Raw genomic sequence first — 26,865 nt, forward strand, 5'->3', positions numbered from 1 at the left:
TTGATTTTAGAATTATTTCGTGTATCAATAAATTCAGTTTATTGCAGTGACATACACAAGAAAGTACAATAATGAAGGACTACTGGAATCATTAAAACAAACTGTTACTACATTTACATTATAATGAGCAATGTACTCCAACATCTTCCAAGTAAATTATTCCTTATAGAATTTTAGTGAGTCTAACTCCAATCTCTAGAATATTATCAAATTATCTGATATTAATTGATTTGTATACGAAGTATTCATCCATAGAAGTGTAGGTTCATTCCTTAACACAAGGTGGGTCTTTTGTTTAAATCTCTACAATTCGTGTTGGTCTGTTCAATGGTAAGAACATACTCAAGTATGTAATTTATATAATGTATATATTTATTAATTTATATATGTAATGTATGTATTTATGTAATAGAAATCTTAATTACTGCATCACTGTATATTATATAAATTGTACCTGATTGAATAAAGATATGAAGAAACATTTGAAAAATATGATTCCAAGCTCAGAAATGCTAAAAATGCATTCATTTTTCCATAGAATAAAATGAGAACTCAAAGTTCAGCTGAATGTCTGGTAGGGAATATGGATATTACTCTATTTTTATTCTTAACCAGCATCACATTTGAAAATGCTTATAACTTTGTTAAATTTGGACAGATTGATTTAAAAATTTAGAAGAATCTCAAATATATGAAAAAAACGTTCACGACTTTTTGTAGAATTTTCCCATGACTCCTTCACCTTCCTAAGCCGAAAAACATAATTATTATGAGAGTTGTGACGCTAGGCAGAAATTTTCAAAAGTCGCGCTTCGTTCTGCTGTCGCCCGCCAAGGAACTGAATTGGATAACTTTTCCCGCGTAACAACGCTATTGGGTAGTTGAACTTGAACCGGCAAGTTCAAACGATATGCATTCATTTTATCTCTCTATAAAAGTGGAAGCTGTAGATAACAGTGATAACACCAAGTTACTTGGAATACAAGGTACTGGCCACGTGCATCTCGATCTTTTAATGATCAGAGTCGGATGATCAGTGTGACATCATTGGTACTCTAAATATCTATTCTTCCTATATTTCCAATGTTAAATTTAGCAGCTTTGTAAGTCTTTTTCTCAAAAAGTAAATAACTTTCAAGTCCCATCGACATCTCCTACGACTCATACAATATTTATCTTTAATTTTTTTTAGAAATTCAATACTTTTGGACGACTGGATCTTTCAGAATGATTGATTTTGTAAGAGCCTACATCGAATACCTGTTGCTCTCTTATTGAAAATTAACATGCTTTTCCTGGCTCTTTTGTAATTCAATTACTCAATGCTAATGAATTCGATAAATCGATCATTGAATAAGGTATTAAAAACATGAAACATTGATTGTACTATTATTTCTTTCACAATCCTTTATCTTGTCTGTGTACTGTATATCATATGTAGAATCAATAGAACTTCTTGCCTAAGCCCTTAGGAGGAACTCTTTTTTCAGGAAAATTATGGCTTTCACATACTTGATGAGGAAATAGTTTTCTGGTTGAATCTTTCTAATTGAAAACTATAACAAAAAATATAAGGGCGAATATTATATTAAAGCATGGATTGCGCGTGAGGAATTCTCAATAATTGTATTGAATACTTGATCTCGTATTCTGAAACACATATTTCTAATTTAATTATTTGTAAGAGGAATTCTCAATTGGTACTTATTGTAGAACTATCATTCTTTATTTATTTGTGAAAGGGAAAATCAACTCTTCATGATTCAATAATAATGAATTTAATGAAAATGAATCATACATTGAAAAGTATGCGTATGAATATGAATTCATACTATAAGTATCCTACAATATATTCCTTCTAATAAACTTGATAATTCTATAAGGCAAGTGATCGGTTGAATTCCTGTTTGAAAGAATAGAAAGGATGACAATCTCTTTAATCAACTCGGAGGGCATTTCAATTCTAGAAATTGAACTCTCATAAACTTAAAACAGGATAATGTGCGTGGTAAATTCCAATTATTTTCAATCTCCACATTATTTTCCTATACCGGAAAGATAATATAGTTGGGCATATTTTAAGATATTTTTTCAAATAGCAAATTATTCAGTTTATAATGCATTCATGAATGTGAGTGTTATACTATCACCCCATACTTCCTTTTGTTCCATATATTGGGGCTTTCTACCACATAGAGTGTGAGTGATGTATATGTGATAAAAATTATGTTACTAGATTGTGCCTTGGTCACTGAGTGTAAATAATTTTGAAACCAATAAAGTTCTTTATCGAAAATTAAATTGGAATTTAATTGTTGATCAATCCAATTGATTGGTAATAACAAACGAAATCATCAAATATCATAATATAATATCATAAGGGAGGAAAGTAGTGCGCTTATCATCTTCATCCGTTGATCATCCACATTCTCCTTTCAAATCACTGATGGAATACCCTGCACTAACAACGTTATTCTCTGCAACCGCTCTTGATTTTACTTTTATCTAATTAATATTAGCTTTTCCTTTATATGTCTTCTGCATTGAGATTGGTATTAGAATCAATTTTGAAAGGATAGATATTGGTTGAGTTTGCAGAAGAATATCACAATGAACAAAGGAAACAGCTCGAATGTGTACAACGTAATAAATAACGAGAAAGCTCGAAATAACTATAAAGTATTCAAGCCAAGCCTAATTATTATGCTGATAAAAACAGTGATTGAAGAAGTATAAGTCTATATTATCACTCAAAGTATTACTAGGAGAAATAGGATACATTCAGTACCTTTTTTCAACTTTATAATTGTTGGGGTATTAAAACTTTGAATAGAAAACCTCCAGTAGAAAACCTTTGAAGCCATTCATCTTTTCAAATGTTGACAAATAAAATCTATTCATTCATTCTACGAGTATCCCTTCTCGTAGTAACAAATTAATGAGAGTTCTCTATCTCCAAACCGGTATGCCCTTACATTATCGAGAATTCTGGAAGATCTAGGAGTTCAAAGGTGATGAATTTCTAAAAAAAATTGAAGATAAATATTGCTCTTACAAAATCGATCATTCTGAAAGATCCAGCCGTCCAAAAGTATTGAATTTCTAAAAAAATTGAAGATAAATTCTTGTATTAATCGTAGGGGATGTCGATGGTACTGGAAAGTTATGTACTTTTTGAGAAAAAGACTTACAAAGTTGCTCAATTTAACATTGAAAAGATAGGAAGAATATACTTTTAGAGCACCAATGACGTCACACCGACCAGCTGGTTTGGATTTGTCAACGCGCATCTTTTCGTGGCCAGTACCTTGTATTCTGTATACCTTGTATTTTGTATACCAGTACCTTGTAGGTACATTGGATAACACCTACTTTTTTCCCAACTTTTCTTTTTCTTCTGCTTCTCCTTCTTTGTCATCTTGTTCTTCTTTTTCTCCAAATTGGAGAATTCTTAATATTTTGTCCTTTCATATTGAGTGATAGCTCATTTTACTCAGCTCTTCAAGGCGGTTTCAATGCATATTTCGGTTGCCTGACAAAACCTCACTAGTACCTCTAACCTCACCAGATAGGCTATGTATATTTTAATGAATTGCACTGTTGACTTATTTATTACACTGTTGAAGTATTTTTGGAGCAATCCCATTCCAAAAAGTTGAGTTTATAATCATTTCATCAAAATACACATGTCTGGTGAGGTTGGTCGTGGCGAAGGCATGCGTTAGGGTTAGGTAAGGTTCAATCAGGTAACCGATATGCATTGAACCCACCTTGAAGAGCTGAGTAAAATGAACAAATAATTTAATGAATGTTTATTTCCCAAAAAAAAAACTACAAGATCAATTACACAACATATTAGATAAATTACAATAAATTACATACAAAACCTAGTTAGTTACAAAAAAATTTTATAATGTGTCCTCTATTCTACTTGTTTAGTTTTTTCTGTGTGGAAATTGACCTACTCCACTATGGCATACCATGTTCTAGAGTAAAATGAGCTATCACTCGAATTGATATGATAAATGATATTGAAAATTATTCTCAAATTTGGGACCCCACATCTTTTTGGACAAAAAAAATTAATAAGCTCAATGGCTACCATACATAACTTGTAGGTTCCGAATATAATAAAAGAGAAAATTCCGATCTACCTGTACAGACAATAGGGATGTCATAATTCCAAGTTCCAACACAAACGGCAAGTTGCACAAAAGAAAATGTAATTTAATCAACATAAGATGACGTCATCATACAGAGCTGAACAGGGAAGTGGCTGCAGTTTCTCCATTAAAGACGTCATCTCATGGTTTGATTTTCTTTTATACAACTGGCTGATAGAATTTAAATTTTTGGTTCTCCGTTCCTTGCGATGTCTGTAAGGATTCTTCCAATAGGCATGATTGCAGTATTTTCTTTCGATTGAATTTATTGATAAATACATAATTTTCCAAGCTGATAGGCTGAGTGCAATTGATTTGTTGATGCACTTCATAGATTCAATTTATGATTTTTAAAGTGACATTGGAATTTTTTTCATTGATTTTTATTGTTAGCTTCATTAGTAATTTTGGAAGCTATTCTTCCAATAAGCTAGATTTCTTGTTTCAGGATTTGTTTCAATGTATAATTCATAGCTTTTTAAGTTTGATTAATATTGTTTCCATCTATTTCAATTAAACTAATCTTTCTCGAAGAAAGAGATCATCACACTAAATGACACATTATTTTAATTTAGTCTTTGGAAAAAACAACAGCTGAAATACTTTTTTGATACGTATCATCGTTTTTCAATAAAGCATTCAAAGCTGCAATTTTCAAAAAAAGTTGTTCACAATAAGAAGGTTAGAACCAAAGAAGAGGTAGAGTTTGTAATCTAATAATATTGTATGTGCTAGAACCCACTACAATGTGCATTTTCCACAATTGTTTCACATGTATTTTCATGTGATTTTCTAGAAAGTGAATATAAGATACTGTAGCTATTCTCTATCTATGAAAATTGTTTATATTGAATATAACAGGAATTATTATAAAATAAATGAAATAATAAACAAGAATAAATTGTAGAAATAAAAAAAAATACTGAAATTCAAAAACCATTTTTAATTTCAAATTATCATAGGGGTTATTCATCCACTCATCCATGTATAATAAGTTAATTTATTATAGGTAATAAATTTAATTAATGCAGAAAGTATTTGTTCAATTCTCTCATTACTCACAAAGATGTAGGAAACTAGAATACAAACAAAAAATAAATATGAAATCCACTTTCAAAAATGAGCAAGCCTTTTTTTGTTCACATTCTTGAAAGAATAAGAATACGAATCTATATTATCATAGACATTGTTAACAATGCATTGATAAATGTCAAAAATAGGTACTAGATATTACATAATACAATTAATATATACAAATAATATTAGCCTACAAATATTTGGTCCAGTCAATTACATGAAATTCTTGGATGTTATATAAACTTTCAGCTTTCAGTACAGTTTTCAATTTCCTTTTGAAGAATGTAAGAGGCAGTGCCTTAATTTCTAGTGGTAATGAATTGTACAGTTTAACAGATGTGTACAGAAGATTTTTTTGTGAAGTTGTGAACCTGAACTATTGAACTGTGATATTATTCCTATTTCTGGTTTCATATCCATGACAGTCACTATTTAATTTAAAAAAATCCAGATTACTTAACTAACACTAAATAATACATACAAAGAATAGACAGTTAATATTCCCAATTTTGTGAAAAAAGGTTTACAGTGGGTCCTCATATCAACATTACAAATCAATCTAATTGCTTTCTTTTGGAGTATAAATATTTTTGAGACATGAGTACTAGAGCCCCATAATAGTATACCATAGGACAGTAAACTTTGTATTTGAGAGAAATACACATTTAATAATATATTAATATCTACAGTTAACTTTAACCTTCTCAGCAAGTACAGTACCTTTGCTTTTTTTCACTAATTAATTCTGCATATGTGGTTGCCAATTAAGTTTGGGATCAAGAACAATACCTAGAAATTTTAAAGGTTCAGTCCCTACTTCATTGTTTGAATTTCTATTATAGGTGAACATAATAATTACTAGCACAACAATCATTAAGGAGTAGAGAGCTATCAACTAGACAATTTTGTACACCTGCTTCGGATTTACAACTAACTTTGAGACCAAAATCATCAGCAAGAGAAATCCTGCTTTATCAGTGCCTTCTATATTACAAATTATGTTGTTAATATATATATTAGGGAGTATTGATCCAAGTATGGAGCCTTAAGGGACCCCATAATGAACCTTTCTGCCCTTAGAGAATTGACAATCTTTGTAAACAACTGGTTGCGGTCCTTTAAATAGATTGATTTTGAATTGCAGCCATAATAAGAAAATTTTTCAAAAAGTATGTTATGCTTAACAGTATCGAAAGCTTTAGACATGTCATATGACCAAAAACTAACAGATAGACCCTTCTCCAAATCATCAAAAACACTATTAATTTACTAAACTTGTTACTGCATTGCTAGTATTTCTACATGGCCTGAAACCAAATTGTTTTTTAGTAAAAATACCAAAGTTTTCAAAATTATTTGAGATCTGGTCTTGCATTATGGCCTCAAATACTTTGGATATCACAGGTAAAATTGTTATTGGCCTGAAATAAGGCCTGATTATATTGGCCTGAAGTTTTTCTTATCACCTTTTTTATGTAGCCTACAGGTATTACCTTAACGTTTTTCAATACACTTGGAAAAATGCCCTTGTATACTAAACAATAATCAAAAAGGTAACTCAAAACTTCACTTATATAAGGGGCAGATATTTTTAAGACCTTAGAATTAATACCATATATATCTAAAAAAAACTTGAATTACTAAGACTACTTATTTTCTGGTACACATAATCTGCAGTAACAGGTTGGAAAAAAATGGTACATTGGGCCTATTGCACTTATTGATGTAGTGAGAGCTGAGATGTTCACTAACTGGCACATTTTCACTAATTTCCTCAACTTTTTCAATGAAAAAGTTGTTAAATGAATCAGCGTTGTTATCATCATGTGAATCAATAGCTTCATTGTTGACATTTGTAAGAATTTTAACTACCTTCCATGCAGCTTGAGTTTTATTTTTTGAGTGCTCTATTTTGTTGTTGAAATAATTTATTTTTGCATTCTTAATAGCAATTCTATACTCTTTCTTACAGCTTTTATATTTATCTCTAAACTGATTAGTCTTAAAAAATTTCAGTAAGCTATAATATTCATCACAACTATGTTTGAGCTTTTTTAAATCAGCAGTATACCATCCATCATCCAGCTTAGGCTTACTAACTTTGAAACCTCTAAGAGGATAAGCAGCATTAACAGCTGACATATACAAATCAAAAAACTTCTTAACTTATCATTCGCATCATTAGGCTAAGCAAATACACCACACTCCAGTGTGTGAGACAGCTACAGTCATCGTTTGTTAACCAGTGTTCAGCAACAGTAATTATCCTAGCATTAGGCTATAGTTTTATAACATAATAAGAGGGAAATATATTCTTATTTGTTTGAAATACCCTGGACATTCAAAGATATGGTGTTTAGAAAAGTTTCATTAGCTGTTTATTCATCATTAGTCCTAGGCCCAGGATTGGTATTGTTTGCATATCACATAACCTAGCTACATTTGGACTGTTGTATAAATTAGAATTGGAACCATTTTGGGTGTATAAGCCTGTGGTACTTTTCTGTAAGTTGAGTAATTCTCATTGATTGAATAAATAAATAAATATATATTCCTATCTTTAGACCTATTAAAAGAGTTATTTATGAAAAATTGCATGGCTGAAGAGGAATGATTTTAGGACTAACTTGACTTTTATGATCTAAATATTTATTTATACAATTGAGAATTCATTGCCAATGAGCTTCTTACCAATTCTATCCAGGTATATATTTATTGTATATATCCTAATAGAATAAGATTCTTGTGCAGAATTAGTTGAGCTTGTAAGTAGTGATAGAAATGAGGGAATTACATTTACAATTTTATTTTTTGTTACATTTATTTATTTCCAATCACTCAATTACATACACTCTGTGAGTAGTGATGCGGTTTACTTTTAATTTCTACTTTTGATGTGTTTTATTCTCGATTTCGTTTTGTGCCTAAGAAGATAGATAAGATAATTTTGAATAAAATTTAGAATTTAGAAATAGTCCGGCACATCTAGAAAATACCTGAGTCTATACCTAATTCATGCAGGTGAACGGGCTAGAGTCAAGAAAACTTCAATTAATCTTGCCATGCCTGATTTAATAGGTTTATACTATAGAATAACACTACAATTTGAAATAATAGAAAAATACAAACAGTTTCAATAAACATTGGCAGCTAAAATCGAACAACAGAAACAACAATTTCATGTTACTTTGTTGACATTCTTCATCTGATTCGGGGGCGCATTACTATCCCCGTTTAGATAGCAATACGTCACAAAACCAAACAAGATCAGTCATAAAATAACCAATCAATTTCAACATGAAATTACTCAAGAAAGAAAAAAAACCGTTGAACCCAAATTTCGTCGATAGTAACCCATATAACCCATTTCATAATAATTTTGAATCCCCACTTTTTATTGACATTCTCGAATGAACCTTTGTTTCACTACACTGCACTTTCGTTGGTTTGTACGTTGCTTTATCGTCGGGGTTACAGTACCTTGTTTTGGCGGTGAGCTTTTACCGGTTGAATTTGGCTTGACGGCGACGTCCTCTTACGTCCCTGGACCTGTCGTCTGAACGGGTGTCTTGAAGCGGTTTTACATAAAGTTGCGGAACCAAAGGGGTGTAGTACAAGAAGTTGGTTTGGGGACACACATGAACCGCTGTAAATAAATGTATTACAGCATTAATTTCTAACTCTTCCTACAATTCATCAAAAGCTAAAACAGGAGTTTATTCTGTTATTTAATTTAGATTTTATCTTGACGTTCTGATTTCCTTCTCAAAATTTAACAGATTTAAAACAAATTTACTTGCCAGAGTGTCATTAATCTACAATGCAACTTTATGAAAACACTCGTAATAAATTAATATAATGCTTTTAGAAAAATGAATACTTCATTAATTATGATGTTAACTTTTATGATATTTTTCGTTTGGTTTGCAAAATCAAATATAATTTTTCATATAGTAGCTCGGCTAGTATTGTTGGAAACTTGTGCGCTAGCCAACATTTATTTCATTCATTATTTATGAACTATAGGACGCAATCCAAGTGTAAATAACGGGCATTCGCCCAAAACTGCTCAGAACCTTAATTAAAAATGAACATTCCAGAGTTTATGATTTGATTTACCTACAAATACAAGTCCAAAAACTAGTATCAACTGAAATTATGAATTTATCACCTAATAAAACAAGACACTTTATTACACAATAAAAGAAAAAAATATTGAAAATTTCACTTTAAGGAAAGATAATGTTTGCCTTATAAGATTCACCTTTAATTAAATAAAATTAGTAGACACATAGAAAATAATTTAAATTGTATTAAAATTTGAACATTCATTAATATTAATTTCCTGGAGAAGAAAAACTTTCTTCTTCATCTATTAAGATTTCTATCATAAAAAATTTACTAAATCATTCAAAAGCCTTAATGACATAAGAAAACAGAGTCTGAAAAATATAAATTAAAAAATGTCATAAACTCAATATGAACAATTCTTAAAAGTTTCATTCCAATTTAAAGGCTATCTTCCTGACTTGCAGCAATACTCTACGATAATATATCTCCAGAAACAATAACTCAAATGTAACGTAACTGAAAACTTTCCATACTTCTGTAGAAAAAAATTTATAAGTATCTTCCATCACTAATAAAATCAAAAGGATTATTCTCAATCAATATTATTAACTTGAAAAATAACAGGCTTAATTAATTCAATACTCTTATGGAAGTTTCAAAATTGATTGAAAATTCCCTAAATTATATTTTAACCTTATTTTACGTACCTTAGCGGTTATTTGAAGAAACAATTATTCGTACATGATGAAGAAACACAATTAAACCTTTCAGGACATGGCACTACTAGTAAATTTAAACATTAATAAAAATAAACTTGCTCCTACATTAACTACTGAAATAAACTTATAAACCTGCCCAAAAAGGGGGAAACATAGTGACTACATCTTTACTCTCGTAGTGCTCCTAGCAAAGTGTCCTCCGGAACGTAATCTGGTCTCTCGACTGGGGAATCCCCACTACTGTATTTAGAAACAGGTCTCCTATTGGGCGAATGGAATCAATTTGACCAATCGTCGCGTGGCTTCTACAGCCTTTGGACCAAATAGTAACTGCCAAATCGGTAGTTTGTTATAATTTCAATGCTTGCTGTTTTCCAACTTATCGCATTTTATGTCGCGACAAGAAGGCTAAGTTTTAGAGATAATTCCATAATCTACATTCCTCGACGACTCGGAGCCACAATTTTTAAATATCTATCATGGGAAACTCGAAGTCATGGCCGTTCATAATAGAGAGAGAAAATAATTTATTTCGCTAACTCACTTACAATAATGGCTCTAGTCTATTGCGTATTAAATTTACTATTATAACGTGGGAAAAGGCCTGAATTAAAGAGAGTGCCCGGCACACTCCCCTTCCTTCCGGTGTGAAACACGCAAAAAGAAATCTAATCAGGATATCTACCATAGAGGCATTCTGTATGATTTGGAGAGTCGAATTTCTGGATTGATAGTAGGATCCAATTTGAAGCGGGCCCTCTTCAAAAGAAATCTCTTTAATCATTCCGAAATTCAGCAAAATGTATAACTAATTGAGATTTGTGGCAAGAGTCTTTAAAACTGTGGCAAGAGTCAGGACAAAACAATATGGGCGTGTCCACCTTTTAAGTAGGTACTAAAGACGGACCGAGTATAATAATCTTGAATACTTCAATCACTTTATTGAGTCCCTGGTTATTTTCTTGGCAAACTCTAACAAGGGAAAACGTTTAAAAGACATCATAGTTTTAATTGGTTCTATGTTACTCTGCTGTTGTAAAATATGAAGTACGTTTGATCATAATAGTAAGGGATGAAACTTTTTCACTCAGCTGAATGTATTGAAATCTAACTATCATTACTATAGAGTTGAGAGTGCAATATATTTTTAACAATATAAAGCCATTCAGTAGGCAATACTATTCTACATCGACTACGATTCAAAGATAACAATGATTGAAATTGCGTTATTATATCAACGCGAGAGCTATATGACACAAGCGCGATTTTGCATTCCACAATCATGAGAAAACACTTTTCATTATAATATTCCAGTAGGAAATCTTTACGACAGAACGCTAGTCAAAACAAAACTATGATCGAGTGCCAGGCTATCGACAATAATAATTCTGTATTTCGCTTCTCACTAGTGTACGTGACATTTTCTCTAAACACTGGAAGCATACTTTTCATCGCATGGTTTAATAATATGAAAATTCAACTCGATCAACTAGCTTGGGACTGCTAATGCTTGACTTCTGATTATGAAATTTACCAATACATTAACACATTAATAGACTACTATTACACTATTACTGATTTACAAGTGCACTGACATTTTCAACCTTACTGGAGCCTCACATAATTATTCCTCAACTGTAAACTTCATATTTAACTAGATCTCAAAATATCCCAACTTATCCACATGGAAAACTTGATTGCAATTTTACTATCCATCATTAAAAAATTTATCATTTCATTAAAGATTTTCCTATTTTTTTTTTTATTTATCAATTCTTTTTGACTTCTTATCTCTAAAGGGTCCTACTACTGTTAATTACTTCAATTTAATTTTCCCAACAAAAATTCTATTTCCTTTTTGACACGAATTTTCCTACATATTTCTACCTTATATCCCCATTTAAATTTTTAATCAACCTCTCAACTCTCAACTACAGAATAATTTTAACTCATGCTTAACTCAAGAGATTTTCCCTTTTCATTTCAAATTCAACTAGAAGAATTTCACTGTTAATTCTATTTTAATTTAACCCGTTAAGTACTGTTCCAATATTTATTTCTACTTTCACTGATAACCATTTTAAAATTACCTAGGTACTCGAAAAAGTTTCTCTGTTATTTTATTTTGTATACCTTAACTAATCTCTTTAAATATTGTCTAAAACCTTCAATTTCCGTTACCATATACCAAATTTATAAGCAACTTTCAACTCAATAATACCCCTTTTTTTATCAATTTTTACTTGTGTTTTTGCGGCTGACTTTCCTACCAAACATTAACGAACCTTTTGACTGGGCTTCCCTAAACTGCATTACGCTGATTGTTTTCCTTACAATCACTACGAAGACTCACTAAATATTCTAGATTTCGGTTTACGTTATTCTACTGACGAGCCCCATAACTCTCGAATGAACCAGACCGTTTACTAGATACAAAAAAATCTTAGCTCACACCATCTTCGGTGCCTTTCGCTAAAATTAAACAATTCCACCGTACAAATTTGCAAGGTTAGTCACAGCTAGATTCCTTGATTTGTTACATGGACAACTATCGGGCAGTGCTCCGTTCTCTCTGGACACGGACCTACACTCGCGCCGATTACCTAAATTCAACAACAACACACACAGGCAGGACATCCCCTTGACCTCCTCTAAATCTTGAGTCTCAACTAAACAAACAAAAAAAATTCCCCACAGTCTACAGGAAACGTCACCAACACAACGGATCTTTACCCTATCACTATGCATGCCTACCGCAAAAATCACACCTAAAAAAAAAATCTCCAATAATAAAACTGATTCACCTTTTCGAGAATAAACATTACTGATAAAGGGACTTGACAACCTCATCTCAATCAACTTATTCTTATACAAATTCCCAAGGATTTGATTATCGTTTCAACTTTAATCTACAATACCCAATTATTTAGTTTAAACATCTCAAGGCCAAAACTACTCATCAACTTTTCAAAACTACATATCAACAATAACTAATAAAACAGTTTCCTATTTATTCTCTGATTACCTTCGATCTACCTAAACTTATCAAAAAAATTTTCTATTTTCCTCAAACATTCTCCCATAATAATTTCCGAATTTTCCTAATTTACTTGGGTTGACCTTTAAAATCTCAATATTCACTTTCACTACTACTATAATGATATTCCACTACCAGACGTGAGACCAGAATACGTACGTTGACATTACAATAATTTCTATCATCATTCACGGAATTACAGAATGCAAAAAATTTATTCAGCACTTAAAATCAGTTGTTTTTCACCTATGCTAGTTTCTTCTACTAATTTCTATTCTATCGTTAAACCTTTAATTTCTCAAAAAATCAATTTCAATATCAAGTTTTAGAATACTTTCAACTTGAGCTTCAATGATACCTAACTTTATCTTTAAGCTCTTCAAAAGATTTTCATTTTAATGGTTTAACATAACTGAATAACTTTCTGTTTCATCTACAATTATTTAAACTTCAGAAAAATTGGAGTAGCAACTATAAATTATTCATTCAATTCCAAACCCAAAATATTGACAGTTAACACGTTCACAGAATGAATTATTAAGTATAGACTCAGAAAAATTGATCTAGTATTATTAGAGTAAGTTATGAAAAATTTAATTTTTTAGAAAATTTGAATTCCAGAGATTTAAATATCTCTAGACAGCAGAGTCGGCGCAGTTGTGTGCCTTTCGCTAAACATTCAGCAGAGTGGCGCAGTTGTGTGCCTAAGAAGATAGATAAGATAATTTTGAATAAAATTTAGAATTTAGAAATAGTCCGGCACATCTAGAAAATACCTGAGTCTATACCTAATTCATGCAGGTGAACGGGCTAGAGTCAAGAAAACTTCAATTAATCTTGCCATGCCTGATTTAATAGGTTTATACTATAGAATAACACTACAATTTGAAATAATAGAAAAATACAAACAGTTTCAATAAACATTGGCAGCTAAAATCGAACAACAGAAACAACAATTTCATGTTACTTTGTTGACATTCTTCATCTGATTCGGGGGCGCATTACTATCCCCGTTTAGATAGCAATACGTCACAAAACCAAACAAGATCAGTCATAAAATAACCAATCAATTTCAACATGAAATTACTCAAGAAAGAAAAAAACCCGTTGAACCCAAATTTCGTCGATAGTAACCCATATAACCCATTTCATAATAATTTTGAATCCCCACTTTTTATTGACATTCTCGAATGAACCTTTGTTTCACTACACTGCACTTTCGTTGGTTTGTACGTTGCTTTATCGTCGGGGTTACAGTACCTTGTTTTTGGCGGTGAGCTTTTACCGGTTGAATTTGGCTTGACGGCGACGTCCTCTTACGTCCCTGGACCTGTCGTCTGAACGGGTGTCTTGAAGCGGTTTTACATAAAGTTGCGGAACCAAAGGGGTGTAGTACAAGAAGTTGGTTTGGGGACACACATGAACCGCTGTAAATAAATGTATTACAGCATTAATTTCTAACTCTTCCTACAATTCATCAAAAGCTAAAACAGGAGTTTATTCTGTTATTTAATTTAGATTTTATCTTGACGTTCTGATTTCCTTCTCAAAATTTAACAGATTTAAAACAAATTTACTTGCCAGAGTGTCATTAATCTACAATGCAACTTTATGAAAACACTCGTAATAAATTAATATAATGCTTTTAGAAAAATGAATACTTCATTAATTATGATGTTAACTTTTATGATATTTTCGTTTGGTTTGCAAAATCAAATATAATTTTTCATATAGTAGCTCGGCTAGTATTGTTGGAAACTTGTGCGCTAGCCAACATTTATTTCATTCATTATTTATGAACTATAGGACGCAATCCAAGTGTAAATAACGGGCATTCGCCCAAAACTGCTCAGAACCTTAATTAAAAATGAACATTCCAGAGTTTATGATTTGATTTACCTACAAATACAAGTCCAAAAACTAGTATCAACTGAAATTATGAATTTATCACCTAATAAAACAAGACACTTTATTACACAATAAAAGAAAAAAATATTGAAAATTTCACTTTAAGGAAAGATAATGTTTGCCTTATAAGATTCACCTTTAATTAAATAAAATTAGTAGACACATAGAAAATAATTTAAATTGTATTAAAATTTGAACATTCATTAATATTAATTTCCTGGAGAAGAAAAACTTTCTTCTTCATCTATTAAGATTTCTATCATAAAAAATTTACTAAATCATTCAAAAGCCTTAATGACATAAGAAAACAGAGTCTGAAAAATATAAATTAAAAAATGTCATAAACTCAATATGAACAATTCTTAAAAGTTTCATTCCAATTTAAAGGCTATCTTCCTGACTTGCAGCAATACTCTACGATAATATATCTCCAGAAACAATAACTCAATGTAACGTAACTGAAAACTTTCCATACTTCTGTAGAAAAAAATTTATAAGTATCTTCCATCACTAATAAAATCAAAAGGATTATTCTCAATCAATATTATTAACTTGAAAAATAACAGGCTTAATTAATTCAATACTCTTATGGAAGTTTCAAAATTGATTGAAAATTCCCTAAATTATATTTTAACCTTATTTTACGTACCTTAGCGGTTATTTGAAGAAACAATTATTCGTACATGATGAAGAAACACAATTAAACCTTTCAGGACATGGCACTACTAGTAAATTTAAACATTAATAAAAAATAAACTTGCTCCTACATTAACTACTGAAATAAACTTATAAACCTGCCCAAAAAGGGGGAAACATAGTGACTACATCTTTACTCTCGTAGTGCTCCTAGCAAAGTGTCCTCCGGAACGTAATCTGGTCTCTCGACTGGGGAATCCCCACTACTGTATTTAGAAACAGGTCTCCTATTGGGCGAATGGAATCAATTTGACCAATCGTCGCGTGGCTTCTACAGCCTTTGGACCAAATAGTAACTGCCAAATCGGTAGTTTGTTATAATTTCAATGCTTGCTGTTTTCCAACTTATCGCATTTTATGTCGCGACAAGAAGGCTAAGTTTTAGAGATAATTCCATAATCTACATTCCTCGACGACTCGGAGCCACAATTTTTAAATATCTATCATGGGAAACTCGAAGTCATGGCCGTTCATAATAGAGAGAGAAAATAATTTATTTCGCTAACTCACTTACAATAATGGCTCTAGTCTATTGCGTATTAAATTTACTATTATAACGTGGGAAAAGGCCTGAATTAAAGAGAGTGCCCGGCACAGTTTCAAAATGTTAATAACCTTAAAGCATTACTAAATCTCATAAGGAAATAATTGTAAAAGAAGCAAGCTAAATAGTACAAGTAATTATAATAATTCAAGTACAAGTTATAATTCTATAACTGACTTACCTTTCAAAGTTGAATTCAAAATTTCATCACTGCTTGAATAATCTTTTTGGACATTTTGACACAATCACAACATCACAAAACACAATATTACTTTCACTCTGCACTGTCTGCAGACAACAGACAGCTGACAGACAAGGACTAGACAAGAATAATTATTCCATTCACAACAGAAACGGCGCCAACTTCAATACATAACCTCAAATCAAGTTCAGTCTGAATAAATGGCGCGAACGCGCAGACCCATGGGAGTGAACTATAATACTCCATTACACAAACGCCATCACATGATTGGTCTGTGGAGCTACTAAAGATGCTTGGACCATCTTACGCGAACGTACCAACATGAGTTGTAAAGATTTATAGAAAAGACCAACTTTGTGTTAAGGAATGAACCTATATATATATATATAATATATATATATATATATATATATATAATATATATATATATATGACCGGTAATATATATATATATTATACTACAACATTAAATCCAAATATTTATTTCATCTGTGCACACTTAGACATGTAAGTCTGATATATAGTTCTTAATTAGTAAAATACATTTTTTGTACTTTTCAAGACTTGTGCAAGTTTGATATCAATTTCAATATTTATATAACCTTTCGACGAGCTAGCTTTTTTAAATCTTGTTTCACTCGAAGCACTGAGGGCTCCCTAGATTTATATATTTCTCGTTAATTATCACTCACGTGCTGAAATTCACAAGATGATGATGGCGATCCAAATTTCCTGTCATCTTGGGTTTTCTGGTGGCCGAAGTTGTCTTCTCCAAGGAAATAAATAAATATCTGAATGACTTACGCCTTCCAAACCTGCACATCATTCAAATATCCAACCACACATTTGAAGAAGTTTAGGACAAGCTGAACCGTTTTATCCCAGAGTTAGATGCCTACTACAAAGCAAACCTCCTGAAGGTGAAAACTACAAAGACTGTAGTCTTTTTTTAGTGCTTTCCACCTCAAAAATAAAGAAGCCAATAGGGAGTGTAAAATCTTTTGGTCTTGCCAGCAATTGACACATGTAGCAGACCCAACTTACCTTGGTGTGCAGTTGGACAGAAGCTTGACATTCAAAGGTCACTGTGAAAAAACAAAAAAGAAGGTCAACTCCAGAAATGCACTTCTATGCAAACTGACTGGCTCTGCCTGGGGTGCTGATGCTCATACTCTGCATACAACAGTCTAAGGCCTGTGTTTCTCCACTGCAGAATATGCCTATCCTGTGTGGAGCCGATCAGCCCATGCTAAGAAGGTAGATGTAGCCCTCAATGAACGCTGCAGAATTGTTACAGGTCTGAAACCAACGAAAACTCACTACCTATATCAAGTCAGTGGGATAGCCCCTCTCCATCAATCCGAAGAGAGATAGCTAGTAGGACTGAGCGGATTCGACAGGTTAACGACAACAGACACCCAAAGTGTGGCGACACCCCTGCAAATCACCGGCTGAAGTCCCAACGCAGCTTTCTGACAGAGACACAGGAGCTGGGCTTCTCGGCTCCACAGGAGAGAATCAGATTATGGTATGAGAGTACAGATGCCATTGACTTTGTGTTGAGGGAGCAACTTCCAACAGGAGCAGAGCCATCATATGGCAAATGGAGAACTCTGAACTGCCTCAGAGCAGAGTGAGCCTGCACAAAAGAAAATCGCACAACTTGGAGGCAGATTGAGCACCCGTACTGTGACTGTGGCAATATCCAGTCAGATGACCACCTACTAAAATGCTGTCTTGCACCAGCATTCACTCGACAAGACCTCTTTGATGAAGAAGCTGTTAAAACAGCAGATTTTAATTTAGGCATTTAATCACCTATCACCTGACACGCATGAACGAATGAACCGAATGTGTTGGCTAAATCAGCAATATACAGTATTGATCATTAAGTCTTCAGAAATATTACATAATATTGAACAAGTACCTGCTGTTTCCCCTTGTACCAATATCCCACAAAAAAGAAAAAAAACAGTAGGAGATCATCTTTCTGAAAGAAATGATCTTCTAAAGCAGGCTGTGGGACAAATGTCAAAGAGAGATGAGGCAGCCGTTTTTGCCGATAGCTGGGCTGCCTCATTCAGGAAGCTGTCAGAGACTCAAAAAATTTTTGCAAAAAAGTCTATAGAGGACATTTTAGTCTTGGGACAACTGAATGCTCTGACTATCAATACAGTTGATATTAATTCTTCAACAACTGCTTCTCAACTTTTTTCAAAACCAGGTCTTCATCTTCACAAACCACTTCAAGATCAGAATCAAGAACTTACCATGATAATACCAGGAGATGGCGAAGGAGACACACCACGATTCAACAATTACTGTCAAATGGAGTTACTCCTGATAAAGTTTTTTCCAATTGCACAATTTAGTTTTCCATATTCAACTTTATTATTTTATTTAAACTAATGTTCCATAACTTAATAATGAATGTAGCCCACCCAGATAATAAATATTAATGAATGTTTATACATAGGCCTACTTTATTTTTCATTTTCCAACTCTATTCTTCTGTATTATTTTTTTTTTATTCTCAAACTTGATATTGTCCAATTATGATGAGAATGGTTTTCTTATACAATAGTCCACATTGATCATGTAAGCCAAACACTGGTGAGATGAAAGGTTAAAATATTCGAGAAACGTGAGTATTATTGTTAATTGTGCATCGATATTGCCAGAGTACTGCTCCTACTCCATTGAAGTAAGTAGTGAATTTTTCTCGTATTTCTTTTGCATTAATCTGTAGTCGAGTTTCTTGACACAGTAGGTTGAATTTCACAAAGCTGCAGAGAGTCAGATCTCCATGGGGCTAAATGAGTTTCACTGGTATTTGTGTCTTCAACATCAACACTCCCTCGCAAGTACACAGATGAATTATTTCTTCTCAAAAATTGTGTAAATAGCAAGTGGTAAGTGTAATTGTAGCTGCTTTTTCTGGGCTTGAATTTATAATATTTAAAAGTACACGAAATCTAGAAGCCAGTATGCCAAAGGCATTTTCAACTATTCGTCTTGCTCGTGAAATTCTGTAATTGAATATTAATTTATCGTTTGAGAGGGCTTCACCACTGTAGGGTTTCATAATGTTTTTTTGCAAAGTGAATACATCATCTCCAACAATAACAAGAGGCATTTTTTCAGGATAATTATCATGAAGATAGCCAGAGTCTGGGATTCTTAGCTTTTCATTTTTGAACCTGTCATAAAAAGTGCTGTTAGATAGCACTCCTCCATCTGATACACGACCATTAGCTCCAGCTTCAGCTACCAAAAACTCATAGTTGGCATTGACCAATGCTAATAAGACTATGCTGAACTTTTTTTATAATTGAAGTAGTATGAGCCTGAGTTTGCAGGCTTTTTAATTTCCACATGCTTTCCATCAATTGCTCCTATGCAGTTTGGGGAATTCCATCTTCTACTAGACTGTTCTGAGACAGTCATCAAATCATGTTCTGTTTTGGTATCTGAAACAAAATTACCAGAAATAATAAAAAAGTCGACTTCAGCTTTTTTAATCAATAAATCTTTTATCATAACCTAATATGTGAGTTGTAGCAGTGGCAAATATAATTTTTTTTGGGGGGGGGGCAAGGTATAAAAAATATAAGATGAAATTTTTTTTCAGTTTCATATTTAATTTTAAACAAAATTGAATGTAAGGTTGAGGGAATTTAAGTGGACATGATAATTTTTATCAGTTTTGCTGCTCATATATTCATAGGGTACCTAATTTGCACTGAACGCCCTTATTTTTACTTTACTGTCTGGCCATCAAAGATTCAAATTACTGTACTTAATTTACTTTATATTCATTATTTCGGTTGGTGGAGGGTGTTAATGCAATGCAGAGATTATACACATCTAATTCAGAAATAATTAATTGTTTGTGAAAGTTATTCTGTTCAATGTAACTATAATTACATATAAAGAAATACTATAAATACTATTGGCTTAAACTATAATAATTATAGATATTTTTTTATCTAAAATTATTTTAGATATGAAATAAAAAGTAAGATTTTTCATCTGATTGGTTCTTGCACAATTAATCACGGTTGAAATTTAATTGGGTTTTGTGCAACCGGCACAATATCTTTTAAAATAAATGCTTTTAAATATGTGGTAGAACACCTGTAGCCTTTTAATACTAACCTGAATATACTCCTTCAGAACGTTATTGATGGCAGTGCAAGTCTCGATTATTATTATACCACGACTTTGTGGAGAAATGGCAGTGAGAGATTTCAAGTCTTCAAAGCTCTGGCCACTTGCTAAAAACCTTAATGTTGCTGACAGCCTTTCATTTGATGTAATTGCACATCTCATTATAGTGTCCTGCTTTTCTATAAATGGTCGCACTTCATTTAATACATCATCATAGGTCACACATAACATCACATAGCTCATTTAAAACAATAAAATACATTATCTGCATAGCCTACAATACTTACACTGACAGTGTTGATGGGAAATGAAATTAGCAAAGACAGATTGACCATCTGTGGGAAACAAAGGCGAACCAAGTTGGCAGCTTAAGGACTGCACTACCGAGTCACAGTATGCATACAGTATGGAAACTTGGCTAGTATCCTGACGCAGTCAGTCTCCATCAGTCTCCATCGGTGTACTGAATGTTGAAGGAACGTTGCCAGCCTCCAAAGCCTCTGAACGTTGTCAGTCTCCATCAGTCTCCATCGGTGTACTGAACGTTGAAGGAGCGTTGCCAGCCTGGGAAGTAGTGGCACAGTCGCAGGAGATTGCTTGTGATGCCTGCACAGGTTGACTGCTCCGTTTCACTATCTCTCCAAGTGAATGCCTTCGGGTTGCTGCTGCATTGCTCGCCACTGCTCCTATTTGTTCTCTTTCCAGACGACCGTGAACCGAAACGAACGCTCTCACTCGCTCTCATTGTGAGCGCATAACGGGGAGCATAACGCAGTTTCTTGAAGTGTCACCCGGCAAACCAATTTTTAAGACGTTGTCACGTCAAAAATCCGCCATCTCGTTAGGAAGTGCCGCATTGTAATTATATTTAATTGACCGAGCAAATTTTGCATTTCAAGGATAATATAAAAGGAAAAAAAGCCTCCTTCATACACCAATATTACCATAAAAATCAGACTATAGAATTATTCATCATAAATCAACTGTCTAGTGGACTATAATACTACCCATTCAAAAACATCTTGAAAATGTATCTTTCCATTAACGTTAGTAGACAGTTGACTATAATACTAACCGTTCAAAAACATCGAACATCTTTAAAATTGTATCTTTCCATCAATGTTGTAGACCAGTGGTCGCCAAACATTCGATCGTGAGCTACCGGTAGCTCGTGGGGTAGTTTTTGGTAGCTCACAGAAATGCTCTTGCAAAAGAATGTCGTCCAGTTTGAATATAAAAACTATTCCAGTCTAAAGAACATCAATGATAAAAAATCCTCCACAGCACCACAGCAATAATCAAGAATATGTTACAATTCTTTCAGACTTGAGACAACAGTTTGATCAACAATCTCAAGATTTTGAAAGCATATCAAATATGGTACAATTCATCAACTCTCTTTTGTAGAGATCTATGCAGAAGATTTTGCAGCTTGTGATCTGTGATGTACAACATTTTGGTGAAGATCAGGCTTCAGTTGAAACTCAATTTGTGGATTTTCAAAATGATCTGTCTCTCAGATCACTCTCTACAACTGGAAAAATTTGGCCTGAAGTCCCCAAAGAATAATATCCAACTATTATTCAAGTTGAATTGAGGTTGAAAGCTATGTTCAGCTCTACCTATTTGTGTGAAGCATCTTTTTCAAGTATGAAATTCATAAAAAATCGATGTAGGAACTGATGAACATTTGGATAACTGCATCAGAATGGCGGCTACAACATACACTCTAAACATCAAGAAAATACTTGATGTCCAAAAAGAGTTCCACTGCAGCTCTCATTGGAATGTACATTTCAACTTTTGTTATACTTTTTGCTTTGAGATAAGTAGATTTCAACACTGTAAATACATCTTTATTGGCAATTAAAGATACTTTCTTCAGTGTAATATTCCTTGCTAGCTCACAGGGTTTTATAAATGCTATTATAGCTCACAGGCTCATAAGTTTGGCGACCATTGTTGTAGACAGTTGCAGTCAGACCTGATAACAGCGCTTACACTCACATTCTGGGACGACACATCACAGTACGATATAGGGCAGAAATCTCTATGTTTATTTAGGACTTTTTCTAGACATTTTTAATTGATAAATTATTTATTAATTTTTGAGAGAACATAACATTAGGTCAATGTAACTCATTGTGCGCGAGTTATACTGTTCACAGAACTACTAGTAGTATTGATGGGAGGTTCGGATCACTTTAATGATCCGGATCAATTGATCTCGTTCACTGTCACGAGACAATCAGAAGACCGGGATTGGAACTTTCTAAGGTCACGTGACGTGTCTATATAGTATTTGCGCCATGTTAAAAGCATTGGTAGGATCTTAGACCATTTATAGAGTAGACACGGCCATACTAAAAGTCGTTGAAGCCAACATCTCTACTGCCAAATTCGCCCACGTCGACGTCACAACAGTTTGTTGTGTAAGTTAGGGAACTATAAATGTTTATATAAACATCGTTTAACAATAATCATAATTTATTTGAGTAAATATTTGATATTCAGAGACTAATTTATTGAAGGATCTGAAATTACTAATTAAATTCATTAACAGTCCAATCCATCAATTGCCAGATCACTCAGTCAGAGGTTCAAGGACTGCCAACCTGTAAAATTTAAGGGCGGAACCCTCTTCAGGAAATCTACACTCGGCAGATTACAAAAGATTTAAGAAGAATTAGATGTTTTGCAAATGATATTTTTTGTTCGTTTTTGCTTGGAGAATACCGTGGTGGTACTGGGGTGGTACTTTTGAGATACTCTGTATAACAGCGAAAGATAGTCACTATCCATGCCAAGGTGGTTATTGTAGGCCTAAAATATGTATTGAAATACAGCTCTTAAAAGTTTATAAACTTTTCATCAATGAGCATTGAAAAACTTTATTGAGCTTGTCAGGCTTAAAGTTGAAGGATTATCAGAGTGGAGAAAGTGATAACTCATTGGAGAACGTGATAAGGCGCCAGTCATCACCCTCTCATTACCCTTGCACAAGCCTAAGAGATCATGTGGGCACAACCCTCAGAAAGAAAATCAATCAAATAAAAAAATCTATAACTTATTTTCACCTACCTTGTAAGTTGACCGCCTTGTTGATATAAGCTTTTTTGGTGGATTCGGAACATTAAATAAAGTTGGAATAGCATTTGGCTTCAACTTTCTCCACTCATCTGCTCGATGGAGCTCCCACTGATTTTCTTCAAAGTGGTCCTGTATAGAATAAAATTAGAATTAAACAGCTGAGGATAGAAAGGTAATCAACCCGTATTAATATAAAGCAAAAGTATAATCTAACATCTGCCTATGCTTCCAAATTCCCAGATATTATTTATTTGTTATGTACTATAAATGTTTATATAAACATCGTTTAACAATAATCATAATTTATTTGAATAAATATTTGATATTCAGAGACTAATTTATTGAAGGATCTGAAATTACTAATTAAATTCATTAACAGTCCAATCCATCAATTGCCAGATCACTCAGTCAGAGGTTCAAGGACTGCCAACCTGTAAAATTTAAGGGCGGAACCCTCTTCAGGAAATCTACACTCGGCAGATTACAAAAGATTTAAGAAGAATTAGATGTTTTGCAAATGATATTTTTTGTTCGTTTTTGCTTGGAGAATACCGTGGTGGTACTGGGGTGGTACTTTTGAGATACTCTGTATAACAGCGAAAGATAGTCACTATCCATGCCAAGGTGGTTATTGTAGGCCTAAAATATGTATTGAAATACAGCTCTTAAAAGTTTATAAACTTTTCATCAATGAGCATTGAAAAACTTATTGAGCTTGTCAGGCTTAAAGTTGAAGGATTATCAGAGTGGAGAAAGTGATAACTCATTGGAGAACGTGATAAGGCGCCAGTCATCACCCTCTCATTACCCTTGCACAAGCCTAAGAGATCATGTGGGCACAACCCTCAGAAAGAAAATCAATCAAATAAAAAAATCTATAACTTATTCTCACCTACCTTGTAAGTTGACCGCCTTGTTGATATAAGCTTTTTTGGTGGATTCGGAACATTAAATAAAGTTGGAATAGCATTTGGCTTCAACTTTCTCCACTCATCTGCTCGATGGAGCTCCCACTGATTTTCTTCAAAGTGGTCCTGTATAAAATAAAATTAGAATTAAACAGCTGAGGATAGAAAGGTAATCAACCCGTATTAATATAAAGCAAAAGTATAATCTAACATCTGCCTATGCTTCCAAATTCCCAGATATTATTTATTTGTTATGTACCATAATTATTTATTATAGCCAATTGAACAAATGATGGGATGTTTTTAAGATATCTTGAAAAGTTAATTTCAGATGTTTTCTCATAGATTTCAATATCAAGTATAATTATAATAAGTATTATTTTCATCCTGTAATAATATTTCATTTACCGTAATGAAATAAACAAATAAATTTTGAACTAAGTTTAATACCAATTCGTAACCTTAAAATTGGGAACCGAAAGCATCATTACTTTTAATGTTGAATAATAAAGTTATTAAAATTTAATTAGGACATTACAATGCTTTATAAAACAATTTTATTCTAATTCTTTAAAATCAAATGAATAAATTAAGTAACACTCACCTCACAAAGTCTGGAATTTGATGTTGTCTTCCATTTATCACGTCTGCAATTTTTAAGCCAAATTGCCTTTCTTTTTTCATCTGTAGGAAATCTGAACAAGCGAAACCCTTTCTCTGTTTTATTGACACAATTTGGTGCCGAGCACCCCACCATAATGAATTAGAATTATTAAAAATATCAAAATATAATCACCACTGTCAAAGCAAAGCATTACAAGCAGTTGAATGGAATGCTTAAATGCTATGACTCAAAATGGCGACTGCGTGTACCCAGTCTTTATAGTTCCTTAGTGTGTTTGTGATGTTTAACTTAGGGTGTTTAACTTGTTGAACAATGCATTGTTGTTAGCTTGGCTGTGACGTCAATATGGGAGGATTTGACAGTGAATGTTGGCTTCAGAGGCTAGACTTCCCAGCGTGTCTACTCTATAATTAATGGTCTAAGGGTTGGATAAGCGTTTTATTGACGGGCGTTTCCATTCTGTACTTATTCTGTGACCGAGTGTCGATTGAGAAGCTGACTGACTTTTGATAGTAAATTATCGATAGTGAACAAATATCGAGAAAGGAGGATTTCTTCATTCTTCAATTTTATTATTTAGTTTTTTCATCGGGTCTTTGATCTCAGAGGGCTAGAAATTTTGTAGTTTTAGTAATTTATTGGTTATCAATCACTGTTTTAAATAAGCTCATATAATTTTTATTATTACAAACAAAATTAGAAATTATTTTAATGCCAATTGTTTTTTTCTTGGTTCGATGCAACATAACCCTATTTTAGTTGAGTAGTACTAACTTACCGGTAGCCTTTAATAAATATTAATTATCAAAGTATTTCACCAATTTACTCATAAGTTTACTTAAAAGCTAAGAATTTTGTTGAGGTTTATGTTTTGTGCGTACAAGTTATTATTCGAATGGACGCTTTAATTATTATTTTAGGTTATAATATTGTAACTTGAGCTCATCATCAAGCACAATCGTTTTTAGAAACGAATGAAGCAGTTCAGGTAAGTTAACTGTATATTATTTCTAATTTACCTTTTTAGTTTCCAGTGTAATAACAAATTTGATACCAACATAGCCTTGAGCATACCTTTGAAATACTTACTGCGATTTGCATGACGTTGACAGCAGCTGCAGAATCTTCAACCAGCACATGAATGCTTGAAACCTATGCTGTCATAGTCATGCAAATCGCAGTAGTGGGCACTAGGTTTCAATACTTGAGTAATGCATTATTTACTTCTGTATTAAATAAAATCATGTACGGCCCTAGGTAGGTAATACAGATTGCATTTGTACATGGTTTCATTTAATAAAGGGCGTCTTAGGCGCTCTGAATTTTTTGCTGGTTTACAGGATGCATTGTCTCTTATTATAGGGTAAACTATATGAGCGAAATAGATGCTCCCAAAAAGACCAACCTATTCAAGACCCATGCATCCTGAAGATGGTAGTCGTCTTCTAAAGTTGGTATGTCTTCTTCTATAAAAGCGGAAAATATACCACTGAACTTTTTTGCTTGTTAACAGAAAGCATTGTCTCTCACGGTAACTCTATAGTAGCGGAATTTTCCCACATAAGAGACTATGCGTTTCTTAACAAAAAATAACTGCGATCGAAACTCCGCCGCGTGTATATTCCACCCTTATAGTAGGGGCCTTACATTACCCT

The 26,865-nt window shown here is 33.0% G+C and overlaps 3 protein-coding genes across 3 annotated transcripts in view; 1 reads left to right on the top strand and 2 right to left on the bottom strand.

The window, feature by feature from the left end:
• Positions 1–23,818, bottom strand: part of LOC111043413 (pyrokinin-1 receptor) — a 274,760-nt gene extending 250,942 nt beyond the window's left edge. Inside the window, exon 1 of the mRNA XM_039436843.1 lies at positions 23,669–23,818. The gene's annotated coding sequence lies outside the window, so the exon portion shown is untranslated. The remainder of the gene's footprint in view (positions 1–23,668) is intronic.
• Positions 17,862–25,427, bottom strand: LOC120352051 (peroxynitrite isomerase THAP4-like). Its single transcript, XM_039431544.1, has 3 exons — positions 25,190–25,427; positions 24,574–24,711; positions 17,862–18,056 (listed from the first exon to the last, which is right to left on the bottom strand). Exons 1-3 carry the CDS (start codon positions 25,340–25,342, stop codon positions 17,862–17,864), a joined length of 486 nt encoding a protein of 161 aa, XP_039287478.1. The 5' UTR covers positions 25,343–25,427.
• A 255-nt stretch (positions 25,428–25,682) lies between these two features.
• The window catches only part of LOC111057616 (erlin-1-like), a 32,270-nt gene continuing 31,087 nt past the window's right edge, over positions 25,683–26,865 (top strand). Inside the window, exon 1 of the mRNA XM_039436855.1 lies at positions 25,683–26,198. Coding sequence (XP_039292789.1) covers positions 26,185–26,198 — 14 coding nt within the window. The 5' untranslated portion in view covers positions 25,683–26,184. The remainder of the gene's footprint in view (positions 26,199–26,865) is intronic.

The sequence above is a fragment of the Nilaparvata lugens genome, chromosome 1, assembly GCF_014356525.2.
Source record: "Nilaparvata lugens isolate BPH chromosome 1, ASM1435652v1, whole genome shotgun sequence".
Lineage (NCBI taxonomy): Eukaryota > Metazoa > Arthropoda > Insecta > Hemiptera > Delphacidae > Nilaparvata > Nilaparvata lugens.

Bases quoted from the DNA above. Each gene is read 5' to 3' on its own strand.
- LOC120352051 (XM_039431544.1), bottom strand. From the start codon at position 25,342: ATGGTGGGGTGCTCGGCACCAAATTGTGTCAATAAAACAGAGAAAGGG. The intron at 24,712-25,189 runs GTGAGTGTTACT...TATTTTATACAG, and splicing joins CAAATTCCAGACTTTGTGAG to GACCACTTTGAAGAAAATCA. The intron at 18,057-24,573 runs GTAGGTGAGAAT...TCTTTTGTGCAG, and splicing joins CAAGGCGGTCAACTTACAAG to GCTCACTCTGCTCTGAGGCA.